Below are 22,864 nucleotides of genomic sequence, written 5' to 3' on the forward strand. Positions count from 1 at the left end.
GATCTTCTTCCCTTTCACTGGCACATGGGCTACTATAGATGAGATCAGGACAACACAATGTATTAGAAACCACGATTGCATCCACCTGCACACATATTTGTGAGTATAAAGTGCATGTATTTGCAAAGACTTATTTGCAGAAAAACAAGTGCACATGCTTGCAAACGCACAAACACAAGCACACACATTGTATTTCTTTCCCCTTTGTGGTAGATAGGCTATAGGTTTCTTGTGGTACAATGATAGTAGGAAAAAATGATGTCATTCATTGGGTGCGTGTGTTTGTGTGAGGTGTTGAGTGTGGGCTCAGATGGGCTAGGCTCTAACCATAGGGCATAACCTTTGACAAAAAATGGCTTAGACATTCACACCCAGAGACTATATGTGGGTTTGAAAGCTGGTATGTGTATTTCATGCACTGCTTATGACCTCATGACAATTATTTTCTCAAACACGCAGAGAACAAAATAAAGCTGTTCATCACTTTGCCACTGCTCTTCTGTGGTATTGTGCATCTTCTCTCACATTAACAACACATGTTCACTAATATGAATTTTAACTAGAACAGTGTTTGTGTGTAAGCAGGCTATTCGCCATCATCATTATCATCTCAGCCTTCATCATCATCACGAGGCTCACTGGGTTTTCAAGAACAGGACTAATGACAGATTAAGGTATTAACCCTTTACTGTTCCTTCTGTTCACACAACTTTCTTCCTGATATGGCCCTGGTGATTAATGATTGAATTATACGGAATATTATCGTCATTATCGTTCCCTCCTAGTCATTCCGATAAACTGTGCATGTGTCTATTATTGCTGATAATTATCAGGCATGCAAACGCCACCAAGGAGTCAGTTTCTCTCTGTTGCAGACAGCGTGCAAAATGTGCAGCTTGTTTGGGAGATCTGATCCCAGGCCGCGTTGGTGGAACTGCAACAGGAAGTTACGTCAATGAAAAAAAAAAAAAAAACTTGCCTTGAAAGCAACTTTTTAAATTTTATTTTAATGACTAGACTTGTGGCCACCAAGCCAAAGACACAAATGTCACAAAATTTAAGAGTTAAAAAAATACCTCTGATTTAATGCATCTGAGGCTGCAGAATTAAATCTGACTTGCCTGCTGCCGTAACTTCACGCAGCGGCAGCGCCAGCGCCAGCGCCAGCAGCAGAAGAAGCAGCAGTAGCAGTAATGGCAGCCGGGCGGTGAGACACATGTCACAACAGTCTGTGAGCCGAAAAACATTATCGCTGGGGCCGAGAGACGACACTTAAACAAAATGTCTCGGCACAGAAACGTCCGAGGTTATAACTACGATGAAGGTAGATAACCCTTACTAAGTGTTGGTCACGGTTTAAACGTCATGGCAAGGCCTCGAACCGCTAAACTCGTTAGCCGCTAAGCTACAATCCATGTTATTGATTGTAGCTCTAGCAGCTAACAGGTAGCTAGTTTAGCTGGCAGGATAATGTTGGTGTCGTGTCACTTGGCACCTGGCACTAGATAAGTGGCAATATAATACTACTATCTAGTTACATATTCAAGCTATTAGGGTAATGTTATACTTTTTAAACTCAATGTGATATTTCTAAAGCAAGTTAATATTGTAGCTAGTGTTCTTGTTTACTAAAGTTAACGACAGCTACTTAGCTAGCTCGCTAACTTTCCAGTGTTTTGGTAGGAATGTTACAAGCTTGTAATTCATTGCTGGCTGTGCTATAGATACACCCCCTGTCCAAATTTGTCAAATTCTACAGTTAAATAACTATAGAGAATCACTTCGTTCCCAATTTATTGTTTGTTATGCGTTCTGTGAAGTTGCTGACAAGGCAAAGTGACAGCTGTCACAAAGGGCTCTTTCTCTTTAGTACAGCTGCATTTCGTTCATGTGAATGTTTGTGTCAAGCACAGGAAAGGACACATTTGATGCTCTGGTATATTTTTTTCTAGACTTTGAAGATGATGACATGTATGGGCAGTCTGTGGATGATGACTACTGCTGTATATCACCAGCAACAGGTTGGTATCTGTGAATAATGGTGAACTAATGGCACCCTAACTGCAGACTGTGGCAACATGCAATGTATACATCAACAAGTATGTATGTTCACAGATAAACAGCCAATATTAATACACCAGAATTCAATTTTTTCCATCAGTCAAAACAATATCTTCTTGCAATACAGTAATGAAAATAATGTGAGCATTTTAAGTGAATTTTAATTTGTAAAGATGATTTGATGAGTTCAAATGTACATCATACAGCATTAGTTGAAAATAAAGTTTAAATAAAGATGTTTTTGGTTTATTCAGCGAATCAGTTCATCTACTCGCGTCAAGAGAGGCAGCCACCAAAAGAAGAGCCTTTAGAAGAGGAACAATATGAAGATGAAGATGTTCCTATGTCCCCTACCATCAGTCACAACCTTGACCCTCTTGATCAAGGTAATCTTTTTAAGTTCAGGCAATGTGATATTAGTGACAAATGTCAGAGATCATCTGACTTTTATCTTTGATTTTTGTGTATGAAAATTGAAAGACAGTAAGATCCTGTTGAATTAGTAGTTTTATTTTTACCCTATGTATTGTTCAATATTTAATCTGTTTCTGGATCACAAATACAATGCCTGTAACTAACCTGTGAATTGTACTTTGTAGCCAAGCTGTATTCTTGTCTGGATCATATGCGGACAGTGCTGGGAGATGCAGTGCCAGATTCAGTCCTCAGCCAGGCAGCCATAAGATATGGATTTGACTCACAGAAGGCACTGGATGCAGTCCTGTCTGAAGACACTAAAACAGCCCCTGTTAAAAGAAGTACCAATGAGGAGACGGCTTCGGTAGCAGGAGTTAGCCAAGAGAAAGCGCCACTTCCACAAAGAACCAAACGAGAGCCCGTGGCTGACAAAGGTACGCCTGGAGCAGATCAAAATTTGGTTTACAGTAGTTATATAATAAAGAATGTTTTTAACCAATAGTCATGATAAGTGTATTTTTTTTGTGATGTGGCTAGATATATCTGATGAAATAAGATTAAGATCTGGAAGCTTGCCAGTCAAGAGGACTGCAAATACAAACTAGGAAGCTATCATTGCTTTGAGGAATGAAAGATGACAAGTATTGCCCACAGAATGCTTTGTGATGAGGAAACGAAGGTATTGATATTAAAGAGGATTCAGAGAAACACAAGAAGCGGACTGTTGCACAATAGATTGATAAGTCATTGAAATAGAATTTGGTGACATCTAATACTGGATCATGATATTTTTGACTGAATACCTGTGAGTTCTTCAGAAAATACTTGAAACTACTTGACCAAATGATCAAATATTATTAATTAGTATTGTGTATATGAAAACAAAACAGCAACTGTTCATTTCACACAAATGTGTGGGATGACACATTTAAGTCATGCAAATGTTTAACAAAGTGCCTTCTTTCTGTTTTTCCCCCCTCACATTTATGGTATGATTCATCTGGCCTCTTGTCTCTCCTCTTCGACACCTGCAATTGGCTTTCGTAAGGTAAGGAGCCTGCTTGTTTGCTTCTCACACAGACATTACATCCAAGGCACATAACCCCCAGCCTGATGGGTGCAAACATTCACAACCACGTACCCCAAATTTGCATGACCACTTATCTCAACATAAGGCTGACCTCGTGGTTAGCAGCTCTGAAAATCTAAATGTTATCCGTCAAAATGTTGGTTCAGGTGTTAGCAGTCTAGCACAGCTCATGTCTGAGCATGAGCAGAAGAGTAACGGGACAGCAGTAGTTGATACAGGGCGAGGTTTGGGTGTTCCCCCATTAAGCACTCTTGCCATAGGACCTAATTCACCTCCATCCACTACATCTAATCCAAATAGTCTTTCATTGGGAACGTTGGCGTCTTTAAATATGTCCTCAGCATCTCACAGCTCAGCTCCCTCACTCCTCTCAGTTTCACTCAGTAGTCTGTCACTAAATTGCCCTAAACTAACAACTGCAGGCTCTTCTGTGGCTGCTCCTCCTGGGTTCGGGAATCTCACTTCTGTCCTCCAGAGCAATCCGCTTTTAGTGGGAGTTGCAACAGGAGGCAAAACCACAGTGGCTGATCCTAAGGGAAGCCCATCATTGGCTGATTTAATCCAGGAGCACTCAAACCACAGCCCAACTATCAGTAACTATTTCCCCACTCCCCATAGTAGTGGAATTTCTGTAAAGTGTCAGGGTATGGCTGCACCAGCACAAACTTTCTCATTGTCTGAGCTAGCTTCACAGCACCAAAACAGGAGCTTGCATATTCAGTCTCAATCACAGAGCACTGAGCGACTGACAGATACACTTACCCTTTCTAAACCACCCAATATTACCGCTACATGCCAGGGTGGGACTGTCTCACTGTCACAGCAAGCCTTGCAGCATCAAACCAGCAGTTCCTTAGCTTCCCCTCAACCTGTCAACACTGAATCTACTGCAAATGCACTGAAACAACCACCTGGCCTTTCTGAGCTGCTCTCTTTGTCACATTTGGCTTCTGAACACAAAGGCAAAACCTCAACCACCTCATATGGGTTGCAGTTCTCCCTCACTTCGCTGCTGTCACCAGCAAAACCAGAGAGGGCGGGTGTGTTGGCAGAAAGTACTTCAGAATGTGGCATCAAGTGTAAGCTCGACCACAAATCGAACCACCAAAACTCCAGGCAACCTAATCTGGGCCAGACTATTGATTTGAGCGAACTCATGGCCCAGTCACATGGAGCGGGCCCTCGTCACTCCAACAACGACCTCCCTTCACTCTCTTGTCCAGCTCCAGGATCCTCGGCGCAGGAGTCGTCAGTTTTTGCAACACCTTCAGTATTTGCCGCTACTTTGTTGACTCAAAGCCGCAGACAACAGAAGATGACAAGAAATGTATTGAAGGGAAAAATAAGAAGTCAGAGGACAGGAAGTGGATACCAGGCCTTCCTCTGTAAATCGCAGGACAACTCCAAAGAACAGCTTACCCCACTTTCACCAATTGTACCATTCTGCTTTGACACGCCATCACCCGATGACATCGTCCGTGCTAATCAGCGAAAAGCTTTCACCAGGTAGACGAGTAAATAAAAAAACCCACTAAATTCAGTTGTCCAGGTTGGTGCTAAATTGACTCACTTGGGATGAGAACCTCAGATCTTTTTGGTGGCCTCTACTCCACCTACTGAACTAAAGTCAAAAGAGATGCAGCTCTTAGGGTCATCAGCCCTAATGTGTCTTTCTAAGTACTGTGTCCCACAATCAGTCATGTGGAGTGAGGAAACTTTGGGACCAACAGATCAACACAATGACATGCTCGCTGCTGAACACTGCTAGAAAATATTTGCTTGAAACAGTATTATCAAGGTAATTATTATATTTCTTACCGAGGCAAAGAGAGCAAAGAGACAAATCTTATGTTGCTACTATAGACACAACAATAATGTTTTAGTCAAACAGGACAAAGACCGAACTACTCAGAACCACTCTGGCAGCTTGAAATCAATTGCAGCTAATGTTTCAAAGGATTTTAGGAACTTTTAGAAAGATTTGTCCTCATTTTCTGTATATATTTTAAATTTTGAGTCTTATTTTTGTATGCTTAGATGGCCATTGGCTTTTTAATTTTTGTATGACAGTAAAGTAGTGTAATCTTAGCCAGGGAAAATTAAAGTGTCTCTTCTGGCATGGCCTCTTTTTTTTTTTCTAGCTTTGAGCTGCATGAACCCTCAAAAGAGAAAAAGAGGTTGATTTGGTTGCAGGTGTGCTGCAGCTATTGGAATATGGATCAGTTAACCATTGTACTGGTTTACTGCTGCCTGTGTTTGAGATCATGGGGTTGACTTTTTGCTTTAGAGGACACCTGGAGATTTTCCCATGAGACAGCGAGAACACACACACACACACACACACACACACACACACACACACGCGCGCACAGACGCACACACACAGACAAGAGTAAACAGTTTTTATTATTTGATATTGACAAAATGAGTTTAATATGAGTGCAAGCACTGTGAATAAAGAAAGTACTGATTAATGCAAAATGAATGCCTTCACACCTGAGGTAAAGGTTTTTCTTTCCTTGCTTTTATGAGCTTTTAATATTACGATGTACAGATGGGTTTGATTTACACTGGGTGTGTCATCACACATTGCCAGAGGTTAATTTGTTCATTTTGAAATAAAGATGACTGAATTTATGTACTCTTGAGTGCGCCTATGTCTGGGCGTGTCCTCCTGGTTGTTTGTGGGTGTGCGTTTGTCTGTCGGTGTCTAAAAAAAACATAGTTTTGTGTTTAATGGATTCTACAGTTAAATACGTACTTTTTTCCTTACTTGTTACAATCTAATATATAGGGTCACCGAATATGTACGACACCTTTTTGTTAGGAAAAAGTCTATACTTAAGGATGAAGTAGTTGTCATCAATGTTAAACCATTTAGGGGTTGAGTACAGGGCGTGACTATTATCTGAGAGAACTATTTAAGAAAGAAAACTGCATAATGTATCTGGTGCAATGTTTGCACTTTTTAGGCTAGGCCAAAGTTTTTTAAGTCATCTCACATTTTTAGTGCGAGTCATTAGTATTGGTTTGAACGGATAAGAATGAACAAGGACTGCTTCAAGGCATGGCTGATAACATCTTGCACTAACAGCAACAACTGTAAGGTGCCCTGTTGTACACATGTGGTCGTGCAAACCATAGAAACTGGTGGTCCTACTCTTTTTGCCAGGTCACTTGTTTGTACTGTTATGAGGCATGAGAAAAGGAAAAGAGCTAAAAGCAATATTTTCATATGGTTGAGTCATTTTCTTGCTCTGCCTTATGTGTCAGTCATACTTTTTGAGTTAAGAGGAAAGGTTTAGGTTAGATGTGTGTAAGCTTTATACAGGTGCAGAAAGGTTAGTGAAGTGGACCCTCAGGGTGTCAAACATAGAGTGGTGAGCCTGAGGGAAATGATAGACAATAAAGGGCACATAGTGGAAATAATGACAAGTCAAACATTAGAAGTCAAACAGGTTTCTCAGTGTAATACTGGGAGGATAATGATGTTAAGAAACAAATAGGTGTATTAGTGATGCTACAGTTTGCTTAGAGAGTGCATGATTTGCAGTAATTTTAGATTTTGCACTGAGGAAAATCTACAAACGATCACATACCTTATTAACAAGTGGGTTTGTCCATGAACTGTTTTGTCCTTTTCTCTAAAGGCGAGCCAGTGTGTGGGTTTGAGCAGGAAGCTGCACTCTTGGAGAAAATGTCACCCCAAGCACACATCGACTCGACACAGCAGCCGATCATCTTACTCTGTGTCTCTTTTACACCACCTACGTAGGAAAATCTGATCATGTCTCTCAGCTTTCACAGCTTTGACAGAGGCTTTGATAGATCAAATCATTTTGTGTCTTTACAGGCTCTGCATTTCTGCAAGGCGTACTTGTTGCACAAACATTGTTTTGTTGTGATGGAGTGCCAACGCTGGAAAATACCATTTTACTCACAGCAAGTGGTCAAAAGAAAACAAGTGCATATGGACATAGATGGCTTCAGTATGCTTTGTTGATGTTGAAGTGGGTTTAGAGGAAGAAAGGCTAAGAGAGACACAGGTCTTTATCTGAATGGAAAAAGCTTCATATTATAAGAAGCTTGCAGCAGGCATGCACATTGGCTTTTTGAGATCATTCTGGTTAATTTATTGTTCACTTGTTGGGCTGTTGTAGCTTGACCTGTGACAAACAAATCATTCAGATTCAAGTGTCATGCTTTGCTTGGCCTTTTCATGTCTGTGCTCCAAATCACTTTCTAGTTCACTCATTCACTTTCCCCAATGTAGTAAAAACTGAACATGTAGTAGTAGTAGTAGGTTATTTACTAAATTCAGGTCATGGTCACTTTCTGAATCGTTACTTGGTGTAGGGGTGCACAACTCTGTATATAATAACTTTTTACTACATTTTCCCCCCAAGATTTGCAGGGAAACTATTTATTACAGATTTATTGCATTAGCTACATGGTCTACATTAAGACAGACAATATCATCCTAACGCACAGCACAACGCTAAGGGTGCAAGTTAATATCCAACTCCTTTAAACTTAATATTTATCACAGGACTGTACACAAAATATTAAAGCCTTGTCCAGAAAATGAAGGAGGATGAAGCTGTTTATTGTCCTCCTCTAAACTCCAAAGGGTAAGCTCCTCCGGGCTGCAGGGGTTTTCTGATATTTTCTTGCAGCCGAGTCATTGTCATGTGGGAATGAAATTACACAGAGGTGTGACTCAAAATTAAGATTTGAATATGAACAATCTTGCAGCCGTGCTATCCATGAAAATTTGCAGGAGTTTAGCTCCTTCCACAGTTTCCTCCATCATTACAGCTACAATCTTCCAGTATGATCACCAATGCCTTATGGCAAATGCAGTAAGATGTTAGTTAATCTTTAAGAATGCATATGGCAGAATCTTTGGCCTTTTATACCCTGTTTCTTGCTCCTTAGGAAACGCTGGATGTGTAGTCATGTCTGTCACTCAAAACAGGCACTGCTGGACTCGAGGCAAGCACTGAAGGGAAAGTGGGGGCGCCACAGAGTATCACTTTAAATAGGACGACATGTTTGTTTAATTATTTTAGTGAACAATATAAATCCAAACGTGCCTCGAAATGACTGGTTATTGTGCTGAGGACAAGACATTAATCTCACTATAGTTCTGTTTTGATATACTGCTGTGTTTACAGACACAACAATAGGTGAGAATTCTCAGGTAGTTGGTATGACTCAAGTTGACTGCTGAGTAGGTACTTGTAGAGGATGAGGAGATATAGCTTATGAAATGTTGAGTGGTACTGACACTGTGTGTGTGTTTGTGTGTCTGAGTGCAACTCATCTTGAAAGTGGTCAGGTAGGTCTCTACTGAAGGCTTTTCCTTCAACCAGCACTCTCATTTCCTTTATAGTTGTTTTTCATTCATGTCTTCATCGAGTTTTAAAATGTGAATGAAGTCTAACTTCTATTTTGGTTCACAGGTATATCCATTAAGTTAGCGCAAAATCAAGCTATAATGTGCGAGGGAGTGCTAGAATGTAGCTTAACATATACCACGACAGGAGATTTTACTTTGTCCCCATTTAAATATTTTTTCTATTTGCACTATTAGTGGCACATTGTTTTCTACACTGTACCTGAAGATCCTTTGTCGCAGCCAGAGCAAGACGAAACTAATCTGAGAGAGAGCTAACTTTGACACAGTCATATCGGCCTAGACTCAGTCACAATACATGTTTTTCCCCTCGTTTTCCCCCAAGGTAGGACTATAATGATTTGAGTTAAGTCACACACAGTTCTTGTCTTTCACAGCCTTTAGCGGCCTCAAGTGGTGGGGAGCCTCAAAATCTAAATTTACTCTCCAGATTTCTCAATTTTAGTTGTGATGACCAGCTGTTCATAGAGTTTTCAATCAGTTTATTAACCATTGATTTGAGAGAGTGTTGTGCTTTCCTGAATATTGAGAGCATGTGCTCTTGACACTGTCAGACAGGGATAGAGACATTAGAAGACACTTGTGTGTATTTGGACAAGGGGGGAGGGGGGGGCGGGAGTGATATTTGCATATCCTGGGCGGACTCCTCTTATCCTGTGCTCAGTTGGGCCCTCAGGCCAAGGTGTACAGATGAGTCACTCACTCTAAGTCACTGTAAGGGTCCCCTATCAAGAGAAGTCCTGGATGGAAGGGGGCCAACTGTTTACCTGCCAGTCTAAACAGTGTAAAGAGATACTGCTCCGAGCCTCAGAACAACCTGTGCTGTGAAGCTATTCTCAGGCCGCCCCACTGTTAGTGCTGCCCCCAGGCTAGCCCAAAAAAAAATTACCTGGCAAGTCAGTTGTTTGCAAAGGTATTACAGTGTTTTGACAGAGCAACATGTTCAGTAGTTAAAAAGGGGGTTGTTTATTGCTTAAGACCTTGGGGGAGTGTGGTTGAGCGCACCTGTCTGTTTCACCCCAGGTTAAAAATAAAGATTTTGCTGTTCCTCATTGCCCTATTATATAATTTAATCTAAATAGAGCATTAATCTCACAGCTAATGTTCCAAGTAAGTGGACTGCAAGCTGTAGGCTGGTGTCGGCTGTTTGACACAGGTGGTAGAAACCTACATGTCACTGTAGTAGGTGCAAAAAAAGACTCCAGCTGCAGGAAGAACCCAAATTCCCCAGAGTGCTTTTTCTGTCTCATGTTGCTGCCTTCTGCAGGACAGGGCAGCATCAGATGACACATATTGATGCAGATTTTCAGTGATGATGGTGTTAGAGATCTGTAACTGTTTTGAGGTCCATCTATTACAAGAACAGGTAGTTTTCAGATCTTTTCTAAAGTGCAGCTAGCAGTTTTCATTAACTATAACCCTTTTTTAAAAAAAAAAAAAAAAAAAAAGGTATAGCTTTGATGATGCTCGACACTGGTTGTCCCCTTTTTGACCTTTTGGACACATGTTGATCACACTGTGGAAATAAACAGCGTGCAAATGCCATTACTTTATAAAGAAAAAAAGCCTCTTCAGAGTGCAGTGAACTGCCTAGTTCATATATCACTGTTTCAGAATGAGAGGGACTTTTTCTGTAATGCAGAGACAGTCATCCAGAGAATACTTGGTTAGAGAAAGTCCATTAATAATGCTGTTGAATGACACCTCCTTTCCTCTCATTTTCCCTCAGGGTATTTTTTTTTTATGATGAATAAACTGCATGAAGCTCACAGAGGCACACAGAAATGATCAGTATAATGTTTAAAATGCATGCTAAAGCTATATATATATATATATATATATATATATACAACATGTATATAATATATGTATATATATATATTATATATATGTATGCAGAAAGGGAGCAGTGTTTTTCTTGCTTGATGAAGGTTGAAGTGTTGAAATTTTATCAATGAGGAGTGTGTGGGCGTTTGTTTATCTGTTTTCACACAAACTAAAAATATAAAAGGAAAACTGATGGAAATTACATTCTCTGACCAACATCAGCCTTTAAAGTTGTCACACGTCCATTATGAGATATTTGTGTGTTGTGCGTGTCCTGTCGTGTTAATATATATATGTATATATATTGTCATGTATATACATGTATTATATGTATTTTAATCGATTTAGCGTGATGATACACACATTCACCTCCAGCGCCGCACTTTGCTGATGTGACACTTTTTCAAAAGATTCATTCCGCGAAATGCTTTGTCACGCTGCTCTATTTACGTGGAGACGGGAGGCAACGGCTACTTCTGAAATTAACCCTTTCTGAACCAGGATGACACTGCCACACACATGCACACGGTGTGCAGTTGGGTTGGCTGTGCAGCCTGATCTAAATGAATCAGTCGCAGGTTGATATGACTGGGACCGGTGGCCATTTGGGACCGGGATGACAAAGCAATGATATCAACAAGTCTCACTGCTGCAGAATATGAGAGTGCAACTGATTGCATCACATGCTCAGACTTCAGAATATCTATGTTATATGCCGGTAAGTGGCAACTATAACCAGAAAAATAGTCATAAGCAGTACATTTTAGTAATATCCTCTGGATGTCCTAACACCACACTGAGTGCTGTACATTGCTGAATAAGCTGTTTTCTGTGTTTCATGTTATTTCCATGTGTTTTATATTGCTATCTAACAGATGTAGGCAGTTTCACAACAAATGTGATGGAGTTAGTCATTTTAAAAGGAAAAGCTCAAATCTCTTCTTTAGACTCAGTCTGCTGCTCCACTGTCAACTCTAAACAGATTATTGAAAGTGGGAACTTTTACACTAACATGATCTTTATACAGGAATCCTGGTCTTGACAAATATGTGAAAAATACACTTGTGTACCGAGTGGGAGAGACCATTCAGTCTTCTCCTGGCTATGAAAGATAGAAGAGACTGTTTACCAATACATATAAAACATTTATAGCTCTTTTTAAATAGGAAAAAATGTTATATCCTCTTGTCAGAGGCCACAGTGAGTCATGGCTTCCATTATTTTTAAGCAAGTGTACATTTTGTTCCTCTCTTCCTAGCTAAAAGCAGAGATGCGTCACACAATAAACTGGAGTCTGAGGTGGTACCCAAAGTGGCTCGAATGACTGTCTCTGGCAAGAAGCAGACCATGGGCTTTGATGTTCCCAGGTATCTAAAACACCTCTGCACTTTTGCTGCGATTGATTTCGGAAGCTGTATGCTGGCATAATTCTCATTTGTTGCAGAGAAGACAAAGAGTTGGGTTTCATCTGTGATTTAAAAACTCGCCCACATTCTCTCCTCAGCACAGCGGAGAACGGCAGCATCACTGCATCAGTTCGCCGTGGCGGCAGTCCTGAAAACGCAAACGTGACGCCTGCCACAGAGGCCACCTCCAAACGTCCTGAGACCCCGTCTAAAGGCTCGAATGGAGACGAGCCCTCCACAGTTCCCACCCCAGGCCGCAAGTCCCGTCAAGCGCTCAATATCAAGGCTGAGCTGGAGAAGAGACAGGGGGGCAAACCTCTGTTAAATCTGGTAGTTATAGGTAGGAAGAAACAACATAGCAACAACACCACTCATAAACCACCACAAGAACCACTTGTAACATAGAACTTTAATTCGGGCTATAGCACATAAAGTGATGGCACAATTACATACATACTTGTTTCCTACAGTGCACACAGTTTACAGTTAGATTCGCAGAGGAAGTGCTGTTTGCTTTGTTAAGCAACTGAAGTTTTTATTTTTGGGGGATTTTAAATATTTAGAAATACAGCAACTAAATATGTGTTTTTTGAGTTCCATTTTTTTTTTTTTAAATGAAGTTGTGCTTCTTGCATCATCCCTTGCAGAAACATTTCAGCTCTCCTTCCAAAATTTACTTACATTTCAAACAGTGTGCATGAGGTCCACACATTGCAACATGGCTGGTGTAGGGTGAAAAAAAAAAAGAAGGAAATCAGCCCCCCCCCCCCCCCCCCCATATCCTTCATTTTGTGAATGCACACTGTATGCTCCTTACACTAGTAAAACCATTTACTATCTGATATTTAAATGTGATGTTTAATCTCCCCCTTTTGGTTTCCATGTTTGGTGTGAATTTGTCTAAGCTTAATAGCAGCGAGTGAGTTGAACTGCAGACTAGCGCAGTTGCTTGATCATATTTTGCTCATTCTCAGTTAGAATAAGTGACTAGGTAGTTTCAGAAGTGCAGATGATTCTAGTTTCCCACAGTCTGTGAAACCTTTCGTTTTACCATGGCCCGTCTCCCTTCCCCCTCTCACCCTTAATCCTTGTTCCCATTTCTGTCTACCTCCTTCCACTTATGCAATTCTGCTTCTGTGGCTTCCTTTCTCCATGTCTTATGTTCTCTCTTTCTCTACCTGTCTTATCACTCTTGCTACAGTCTTCCTGTCTGTGCCAGTCTGTCCCCATCTCTCCCTGGTGTCGTCCCACCCCTCCTCCAAGTCCTTTTTCTCTGTCACTTCCTTTCTTTTTACATCCTTAAACATTTGACATTATTACACTATTCCCTCCTTCTCTGCAGGTCATGTTGATGCAGGTAAAAGTACGCTGATGGGCCACCTGCTTTATCTGCTGGGCAACGTCAACAAACGTACCATGCACAAGTACGAGCAGGAGTCAAAGAAGGCGGGCAAGGCCTCCTTCGCCTACGCTTGGGTGCTGGATGAAACTGGCGAGGAGAGAGACAGGTACATTTTGAATGTGAAGCTACGAAAATACGCATGGACAAAAATTCTCTCTGCACAGGTCAGGTGTGGTTGCAGATAGACAAGGACACTTGTGAGGTGCAGATGCTTACGAATCTGTCTCCTCCGTCCGTCTGCTTCTGGTTGATAACAAACAAGCCTGAGTCGAACGTTTTGTCCAGTTGCTGGTGTCCCAGTACTAGTGATGGAGATATAACATATGACATAGTCTTGTCCAGGATGTGATCTGGACAAAAATGCTTTCTCATTGGAATGGTTAAATCTTTCCTGCATTAGCTGGAATGTGTTTTGCTTTTTGACACGGAAAATAGGTTATTGTTGAAATCATGTCTGCATTTGCCCCCTCTCTGTTGTTGTCACCAGACTGAAACGGAAGCGAAATATGCCAGAAACAGAAAGTGATTCGGGTGGGAATCCTTATTCACTTATCAGTAACTTCTGAAGTGTGCGTAATACAGCGACAGACTGAGAGCCGCGCCCACTAGAAGACGTTGCTCTTGAACTGAAATTGACCGGGGCTCTAAATCCACATCCTTTTCCTGGTCCAACTACTCCGTACACGAGATTGTTCTATTTACAGTATTTCTCCACTTAGTTTTACTTTTATCGCACACGCTATTGATGATTTTCATCAACTGGGTCATATAGTTGGGGAAAAAAAAAAAAAAACCTTAATTATTTGTGTTTTCTACAGAGGTGTGACAATGGATGTAGGCATGACCAAGTTTGAGACGAACTCTAAGGTGGTGACCTTAATGGATGCGCCTGGACACAAAGACTTCATCCCCAACATGATCACAGGAGCTGCACAGGTAGACCATGTAAAAGTCTTCAAGCAACATGTGCTATTCACAAACATGAAACTAAGTGATGGACATGGGCCACATAAGTGTTTGAAAGTGCAGTAATGGTACTTGCCTTTCTCATTTTGGTTTAAGTCACAAATGATTTTTGAGTGATTTAGAAGACTCAGCATTTCCTTTTTTATTAATTAATTAATACTTTTTTTTTTTTAACCACTTTAATTGTTGCAGCAACACAAGAAATAGGCCAAGCAGCATATAGATACATAGGAGAAAAAACATCTATCAAACTATAGTAATATTAAGTTAAATATAGTTAAACATAAAGTTGAAATATAGCAAAGTGTAATTTACATAAGAGGTGAATCATAAATTATAATATAGTATTAGAGAAGGTGATATGGATAGAATCCTCTATCACAGTTTATGTAATTTAATAATGCAACATTTACACATATTGTTAATATAGAAAAGTCTGTCAAGGTACTGAATAGAGAATATTGATTTTTACACAAAATATTAAGATTCTTCCAGTAGCTCTGAACATATTAGTAAGCTGCATTTGTGGCTTAACCACCATAAGATCTCAACTGCTCCTTGATGTGACATTAAGCTTTTCTCTAACTTTGCAAATCTCGCCTCTGATTAAAATCCTTTCCGTTCCTCACTATACCCTTAGCTTGCCACACCCGTTAGTGTGATTTGAAATAACTTTCGTGGTTTGGGTGTTGGTGTCAGGAGGTGTATTTGCCGGCATGGGTGTGTTTGTCTGTCCCTTTTTTTTGGGGCTCTAATGTAATTTCTCTTTTTACCATATGACTGTCTTCACGTTCAGCCTCTTCATGTAGTGACTAAGGGGTTTCTGTTGTAAGCAAATTAAGGTGTCAGTCAGACACGTACTCTGAGGGTTAAGAGGATGTTTGTCAGCCAGAAATTAGCCAGTACAGCATTTTTTCATTAATTTAAAAAGAGCTGAATTACAATATTTCTATATTGCTGCATGTTTGATATATTTGACTGTATTTTTTCTTTCTAATATATAAAGTAAACAAGCAAATTTGATGCATGATTTCCAATAAATTTTTACAATTTTATTGAAATATGAACAGTAAATTGTATGTCTTGAGCACCATTTGTCTATATATATATTTGTGTGTATATATATATATATATATATATATATATTTGTATATATATTTCATGCTTGCTAACATTACAGACACTGCTCTTAACACTGCTCTTTTTAACAGGTGTCTCATTTTGCACGTGTATGTTCAAACATCAGGATTCAGTTATGAAATTACCTACTGAGTAGGGTTAGTGGTTATGATAGTGGTTATGATACTCACATCTGCATCAACACAACTGGATGCATGCGTGTCTTATCTTTCCTCTGGGTTGTGTCTCCAGGCCGATGTGGCCGTGCTTGTGGTGGATGCCAGCAGAGGAGAGTTTGAGGCGGGCTTTGAGGCCGGGGGTCAGACCAGAGAGCATGCCCTGCTGGTGCGTTCGCTGGGCGTCACTCAGCTGGCTGTGGCCGTCAACAAGATGGACCAGGTCAGATCTGCCGCACATCACTGACACACAGTTGGGATGACTTTCTTTTGCTAGCGCTGTTGACCACAAATATTGTGGTGCATCAGATGCAAACAATATTATTCTCATAAAGTGGCAAAGTGGTGTTTCATTTTCACAAATACACATGAATCCTGGCTCCACGGGGACATGTAATTAAAAATCATCTGAAAGTAGTTTGGTACTTTTTAAAAATCTGATAATTTTTAGTGAAAGTTGTAGAAACTGAAAGTGCAGAGCATTAAGAACATGGCGGTTAAAATCGAGTCATCGAGAATTTGTATTGTTTTTAATCAAAGTTCATTAATCAGCACCACACAGTGTTTCTGTCAGGAGAGAAGGCAACCTTAGGGAACTATGTGCGTGTGATTTGTATTTTTGTGTTGTTTGTTTCCTACAATAACTGGCATATCGCTGACACATTTCCTTTTCAAAGCCGTGCTGAAGGGGAAACTTTCGCTCTGTGTGCTTTTTCTTTTTCCTCTATGTGTGTGTGTATAAATCAGGTAAACTGGCAACAAGAACGTTTCCAAGAAATCATCTCCAAACTTGGCCATTTCCTCAAACAGGCGGGATTCAAGGTGAGTTGGCACTAACTCGCTCGACATCTTGACGTCTTACAATATTAAACCCATCATCAGTGCCAGTGTATTAACTGTTGTTTTATATAGAGGGCTCCAAAAGTCTGACTCATTTTGGCTAAGAGGAAGTATTTCCGAGTTTAGGAATTTGAAACTGGTGTTTATCTGTTTTTGCAGGAGTCTGATGTTTTCTACATCCCCACCAGCGGCCTGTCAGGAGAAAACCTCGCCACCAGGAGCTCAGTTTCACAGCTCACCTCCTGGTACTCTGGTCCCAGCCTGCTGGAGCAGATTGGTAATGTACACTGGCATGCATCATCCGGCCCGAAGCGTTCCCTTTTGACTGCATTTCTGCCATTTTTCACCATGGGTTTTTTGCAAATGTGTGAAGAAACAACACAAGAGTCACTCATAGGTTTTTGTGCATGGGCAAAGAAAATCTGCCAATAATTATTCCAACTCACGCAGATCTTTTGAGTATCAGTTATTTACCTTTTCAAATACAGTTTGCTACTCAAAACGCAGATTTTCAGCGAAACAACTCTTCAAAATAACTCACTGTAGCACAAAATGACTGTTGGATAACAAAGAAGAAATGAATTACAGTTTCTTCATAGTTTTACTTTCACTCTGTAGAGCACCGTCACTTCTGTTAAAGTGCTGATCATCTGGACTCATGTCCAGTAAGACGACTATATAGTGTTATTCATCCAGTACCAGTGAAAATGATTCATCACCCCGGTCACCAGGATATTCACTAGCCTTTCCTCTTTTTTTTTTGTCTACTGCGTTTTTCTTCTCCTCTAAAGATGCCCTCAAATCTCCTCAGAGGTCTGTAGACAAACCTTTCAGACTGTGTGTCTCAGATGTGTTCAAAGGTAAAGTCACTGATTTATACTTTCATACTGTGTAAGATTTTGTTCCTGTCCCTTTTCATTTCTCTTTTTTAAATTAAAGAGGTTGCTGATGTTGCGTTCTTTCCTCTCAGACCAGGGTTCAGGCTTCTGTGTAACAGGGAAGATCGAGGCAGGTTACATTCAGACTGGGGACAGAATACTGGCTATGCCTCCTAATGAAACCTGCACTGTCAAAGGTACGCACTGGTGTGTCTTTGCTGCCATTGTGCTATTGTGGCTGACTTTGGTACTTCAATTTTAATCTTTATGCGGCCTACAGAGAATTCATTGATGGCAATAAGGTTTCTAAAGCCATGATTTTAACTTGTTAATCACAAGGACAGGTTAATGCTCAGTTATTGTCTGCAGCAGCAGAGCATGAAGCCTGAGCCTCTGAACCTAATATGTATATGCAAGAGAGAGTTGTTCATAGGCTAACAGGAATGCCCCGCATCTCACTCACACACTCGGTGTGTAGATTCAAATACTTGACACTATGCTTTTTTGTTTTACACAACATATGTATATAAGGGAAATCTTGTGACAGTAACACTAATGATGAGCTTAAGCAAAAAGGACAACACACACTGCACAAAATAATAAAACATTTGAATTAGTTAAAAAAAAAAAAATTTAGTTTAAAGTAACTAAGGGCAAACAGCATAATAACGTGTCTCCACGGAGGACGCTAACCTAAGACTAAGCTATGCTAAAATATAAGTCCTGTCACTGTCAGGTTCAAACACACCTGCATTTGAGTAATGGATGACTACTGAGTGAGTGGTAAACACTGCCATCCAGTGGTAACTAGGTTACTTACACTCTGTTTGCACTACAGGAATTACTCTACACGACGAGGCTCTGGACTGGGCTGCAGCAGGAGACCATGTCAGCCTGACAGTCACCGGCATGGACATCATCAAGATCAAGTAAACAAGTGACATATGGCAAATGACAGTGTATTAATTAAAAGAAAAAACAACCTTCCACTGTGGTTCAGCTTTGGTCTTAGTCAGTTGTTGCACAGGATTGTATGGATGCTAGTCCAATTATAAATAAAGGCGTACACCTTTACAAGACATCAGTCAATGCAGTAAAACCTGTTGTGCTCTCAATACCTCTTTCTGATGATGTGATCCGTTGTTTTCATTATGCCTAGATTTTATTTATGTGTTACATTTTCTGATACCTGCTTCCTTCCAGTGTGGGCTGTGTGTTCTGTGATCCTAAGGAGCCTATTCGAGTCTGTACTCGATTCAGAGCCCGAATCCTCCTCTTCAACATCGAGGTCCCCATCACACAAGGCTTCCCAGTAAGTGCAGGCAAACACACTCTGACACTCGTACTACTGAGACCTTTTTATGATAACTGCGTGTACTCTACGTTCTGTTTTGTTGTATGTATATGTTTATTAACTGTGATACTGTTTCTGTGTGTGCTCGGTGTAGATATTGTTGCATTACCAGACAGTCAGTGAGCCGGCCACCATTAGGAAACTGGTTAGCGTTCTACACAAGAGCAGCGGTGAAGTCCTCAAGAAGAAACCAAAGTGAGTTTATAAATACATACATCAATTCCCAAAGCACTGAAGCTGTGGCTGGAAACTGTGAAGCGTAGAATAAATTTACCTAAAACAACTTTAAATTGCTGACGTGCTGCTTTACAGTGCTTTATATCATCATGTGTAAAGTGCTGTAGCTTTCTCAATGGAGCTGTCTTGCTTCAAAACATGACACCAGAGCGGCATCACCGCCATCAAACCATATAGAACAGCTGATAGTAATTTTCCAAGAAATGCTTCATATTACTCGTATTACTTACTCTATTAAATACAATACATAAGACAGAATCCATTGTTTTTCCTGTAAAGGTGTTTGAGTAAGGGTATGAACGCTATTGTGGAGATCCAGACCCAGAGGCCGGTGTCATTAGAGCTGTACAAGGACTACAAGGAACTGGGCCGCTTCATGCTGCGATACGTAGGCTCCACCATTGCTGCCGGTGTTGTCACTGAGGTAAAGTGCAACTAACATTAGGCCCGAGTCAAAACAACATATAGATTGTGTGTTACTGCATTAAAAAAAAATGAGTTGATGTTCTAAACTACTATCCTGTTCTGTATACTGTACATTTCTCTTCTACTCAAGCATTTAGGCCTGTTCAACCCTGTGGAAGAACTGACACTAGATGACACCAACTGTAGATTTGTTTTTTCCTTTCTTAGATAAAGTGTCCTTCGTAAGTTTCTTTTTATTTCTCCTCACCGCAGATCAAAGAATGAAGACCCATTTCCATCAACACAGAGCCGGTCAGGGCTTGCTCTGGAGACTGCATGCAGCCAGAGACAAAGTGCAATTCCTCAAAGAGATGTCACTCATGGACCCAGAGCATCACAACTATCCATCCATCACTCCATCCAATGCAGTAGCTGCTTCACCTGACCGCTCCCGGCAACACTGACTGCACAGATACCGACCATTTGGCGAGATGCCTGATATCCTGACACAGTGATGCTGAGCACCCAGCTCCCCCCCGCTTCACATTTCTTCCCTGTGTGACCATTCGCCTGCCAGTAAAACCTTATTGCTCTCAAATCTCTTGTTTGATCAAGCCAAGTCAATAATACAATCAGACTCTGGAAGACGATGCTACCAAGCTGAGATTTCCACAGTGCTTCATTTCCCTGTTCTCTCCTCGAAGGAGCTACGGCTGGTCATGAATTCTGACTTAAAGATTTGAAACCTGATGTAGATCAGCTGTGGTGGTTAAGATGACATTTGCTTTCTGCTGTATTTAAAGAGTGAAAGAACAAGTCCACATTTCTCCCTTACTGTATGTAAAACCTAATATGAGGAATGAGGATTCTGCATCCTGTTTACATCACAACTTTTATCCATAAGGCTCTTCTAATCAAAACTGCTGACCCGAAGTAACTAATTTTAAATTTAGACAGAAATGAAAGAATGTGGTGTTGTCATGTGGGAGTTGAGGGCAAAATCTTTATTTTTATTTTTATTTTTTTACCATTAATATGTCTGCATCTCAAATTACATAGCTAAGGGGACATGGTCTACAAAGACATTTAAATGTGTACTCTAATTAAGATAGAGTAGTTTGTGAACAAAAAGGGAAACTAAAATTTCCACTTCCATTTGGAGAAAGAGAGAATTCTCATTTATAGAGATAATTACTTGAAATGCTTCTGCAAAGGAGATGTTCAGTAAAGCAGCAAAATGCTTTTAGAAGGGCTTTTTTTATTTTAATTTCTTACAAAAGAAAGACTCAACTGAATGGAGGTGGGAGGTTGTCGATGGAGCTGTATTTCTGTTTCTCCATGTGTTCAAAAATGGTGTGAAAAAAGATGATGCGAAATGAACATGACATCAGTAATCTGTGGTTTTGAGTTTTGATTTCAGTAGTTTGAAGTGTCCACTCTGAAAATCCTTTTAAAAGCTTGGTGACGGGTTTAAACTGGGGTTTTCAATGTCGAAAATACGCATCTGAAAGTACGTAGGAAGCGCGAGAATCAAGACGTGATTGTTTTCCCGTCAAGTTTGACAGTGACACACCTGGGGTTGCTCCCACTGGAGTGGAAAGCACCACAAAAACCAAGGAAATTTCTTCTTAGTTAAAGTTGTGTGAGAAAGACGGGAAAGATCGGAGGAGATTGGGGTTTAATGAACAGCGAAAGTAAATGGATCTCAGGATAGACACCTTAAGCCTTTATTGGACAGCACAGACATTAAAAGAACAAAGTAGTAAATAGGGGTAAAAAGACATAAAGTCAGATACAGATGTGTAGATAATGTGTTTGCAATTGTGAGAGTTTCCTGGATGAGGTCTTTTCTCAGATAACACTTTGGTGGCTGTCAGCTATAAAAATGTTTGACAAAGGTGCTATGAGATGAAGTGTCTGATTAACAGTGAGCAACTTCTTTTGTACCTGTATGCAAACACAGAAAAGTGTGTGTGCATGAAAGTTGGCCATAGGTTTATTAGGCAGGGAATGAAAAAAAAAAAAAAAAAGTAAATGCATATACATACAAATGCAAATACATTAATGCTGCAATATGTACAGACTTGGTTAGTCTGTTAATCTTTTTTTAAACTGTCTCATGTTGATTTAACTTAGTTTTATAGTTACGGTGTTGTTTTTCTGTGTTGTGTGATTTGACAGGGTTCGTGACTTGATGCACCACGCAATCCAAGCCCTGACTTATCTTGTGTGGTTCGGTTATCTCTGATACGATGCTACTTATTAATATTCATCTTAATATGACTCACTTGTACAACGTGCTGCCTAAACTGCTATCAGTCACAAACACCGCAAAAAGTGTATGTGGTGCAGAGGCGAAGGTCTCAGAAATCATTGACGATATCTTCCATTTCTCATGATGAAGAATTTCCACCATACAGACAGATGTGTGTAGGTCACACAGCTGCCACAGGATGGCAGTGTTCAGTAGACATGACAGTTCAGCACACACTCCGGTCCTTCACAACACAGTTGGACACTTCCACAGATGTGTCTGAGTCTGTGTCTGTCACCTTGAAATACATTTGAAAGGCAACGCCTGAAATTTTTTTCGTCTACAGACCTCTGAGAGGCCTTAAACGCATCCAGCAGAGCCAAGAGGAAGATGAAAATAACAACTGTTGATACTGTAAGTCTGGCAGCCTGTACCATAATGAATGATGAATCACTTTCTCTGTAAATGGTTGAGTAATGCTGTGGCTTCATAGTCAGAAGCCGCACTTTCTGAATCAGTACTTTCTAAAACTGACACACAGTTGTCACCCTTGTGTACACACACAAAAAAAAAACGCTTCAGGACCATAAACCTTTCAGTATGTCTCATGGAGAACTGTATGTAACTTACTGTTGAGTTCTCACGATACAGAAAGGTAAGCACTTGCCTTGCCCTTCCACTGTGGCCTTGCATGTCTTTGCGCTAACAGGATTGCATAACATAAAATATATAAAAGTGAGCCCGGTGATGTCCATTGGTGGGATATAGGCTCCGGCCCCCCTTGGGGCCATTACAAGGTTTAATCTTTAACATTTAAATAGGAAAAAAAGCCTTTAGGGAGAGAGGCCTGCTGCCACTGAAAAGGCCTGATACCTAGCTGCTATGGAGCTTTTGATTACATCACATGATCATCAGGCGAAGGTGTTTTCCCAGTTTTCATGGAACTGTAGATTTAGACATTTCTTTCCTGTGCACCTCTCTTCTACTTCTGTCTCCATGAAGTGTATTTCCAC

General features: G+C 40.5%; 1 protein-coding gene across 2 annotated transcripts; it reads left to right on the forward strand.

Annotated features, from left to right (window-relative positions):
• The first annotated feature begins 1,014 nt into the window (after window positions 1-1,014).
• Window positions 1,015-20,991, forward strand: hbs1l (HBS1-like translational GTPase). 2 transcript variants are annotated; one of them, XM_056404795.1, is made up of 18 exons: window positions 1,057-1,324; window positions 1,953-2,021; window positions 2,316-2,447; window positions 2,661-2,912; window positions 12,073-12,181; window positions 12,319-12,560; window positions 13,563-13,728; window positions 14,441-14,558; window positions 15,960-16,106; window positions 16,631-16,705; window positions 16,883-17,000; window positions 17,515-17,583; window positions 17,694-17,798; window positions 18,440-18,530; window positions 18,805-18,913; window positions 19,050-19,150; window positions 19,472-19,616; window positions 19,871-20,991. In XM_056404795.1, exons 1-18 carry the CDS (start codon window positions 1,282-1,284, stop codon window positions 19,880-19,882), a joined length of 2,103 nt encoding a protein of 700 aa, XP_056260770.1. In that variant the 5' UTR covers window positions 1,057-1,281; the 3' UTR covers window positions 19,883-20,991. The 2 variants fall into 2 exon arrangements, with proteins under 2 accessions (XP_056260771.1, XP_056260770.1); XM_056404796.1 differs by lacking the exons at window positions 12,073-12,181; window positions 12,319-12,560; window positions 13,563-13,728; ... (9 more) ...; window positions 19,472-19,616; window positions 19,871-20,991 and adding an exon at window positions 3,532-6,205 and having other exon boundaries at window positions 1,015-1,324.
• Window positions 20,992-22,864: the final 1,873 nt, after the last annotated feature.

The sequence above is a fragment of the Seriola aureovittata genome, chromosome 19 (genome assembly GCF_021018895.1).
Source record: "Seriola aureovittata isolate HTS-2021-v1 ecotype China chromosome 19, ASM2101889v1, whole genome shotgun sequence".
NCBI classification, from domain to species: Eukaryota; Metazoa; Chordata; class Actinopteri; order Carangiformes; family Carangidae; genus Seriola; species Seriola aureovittata.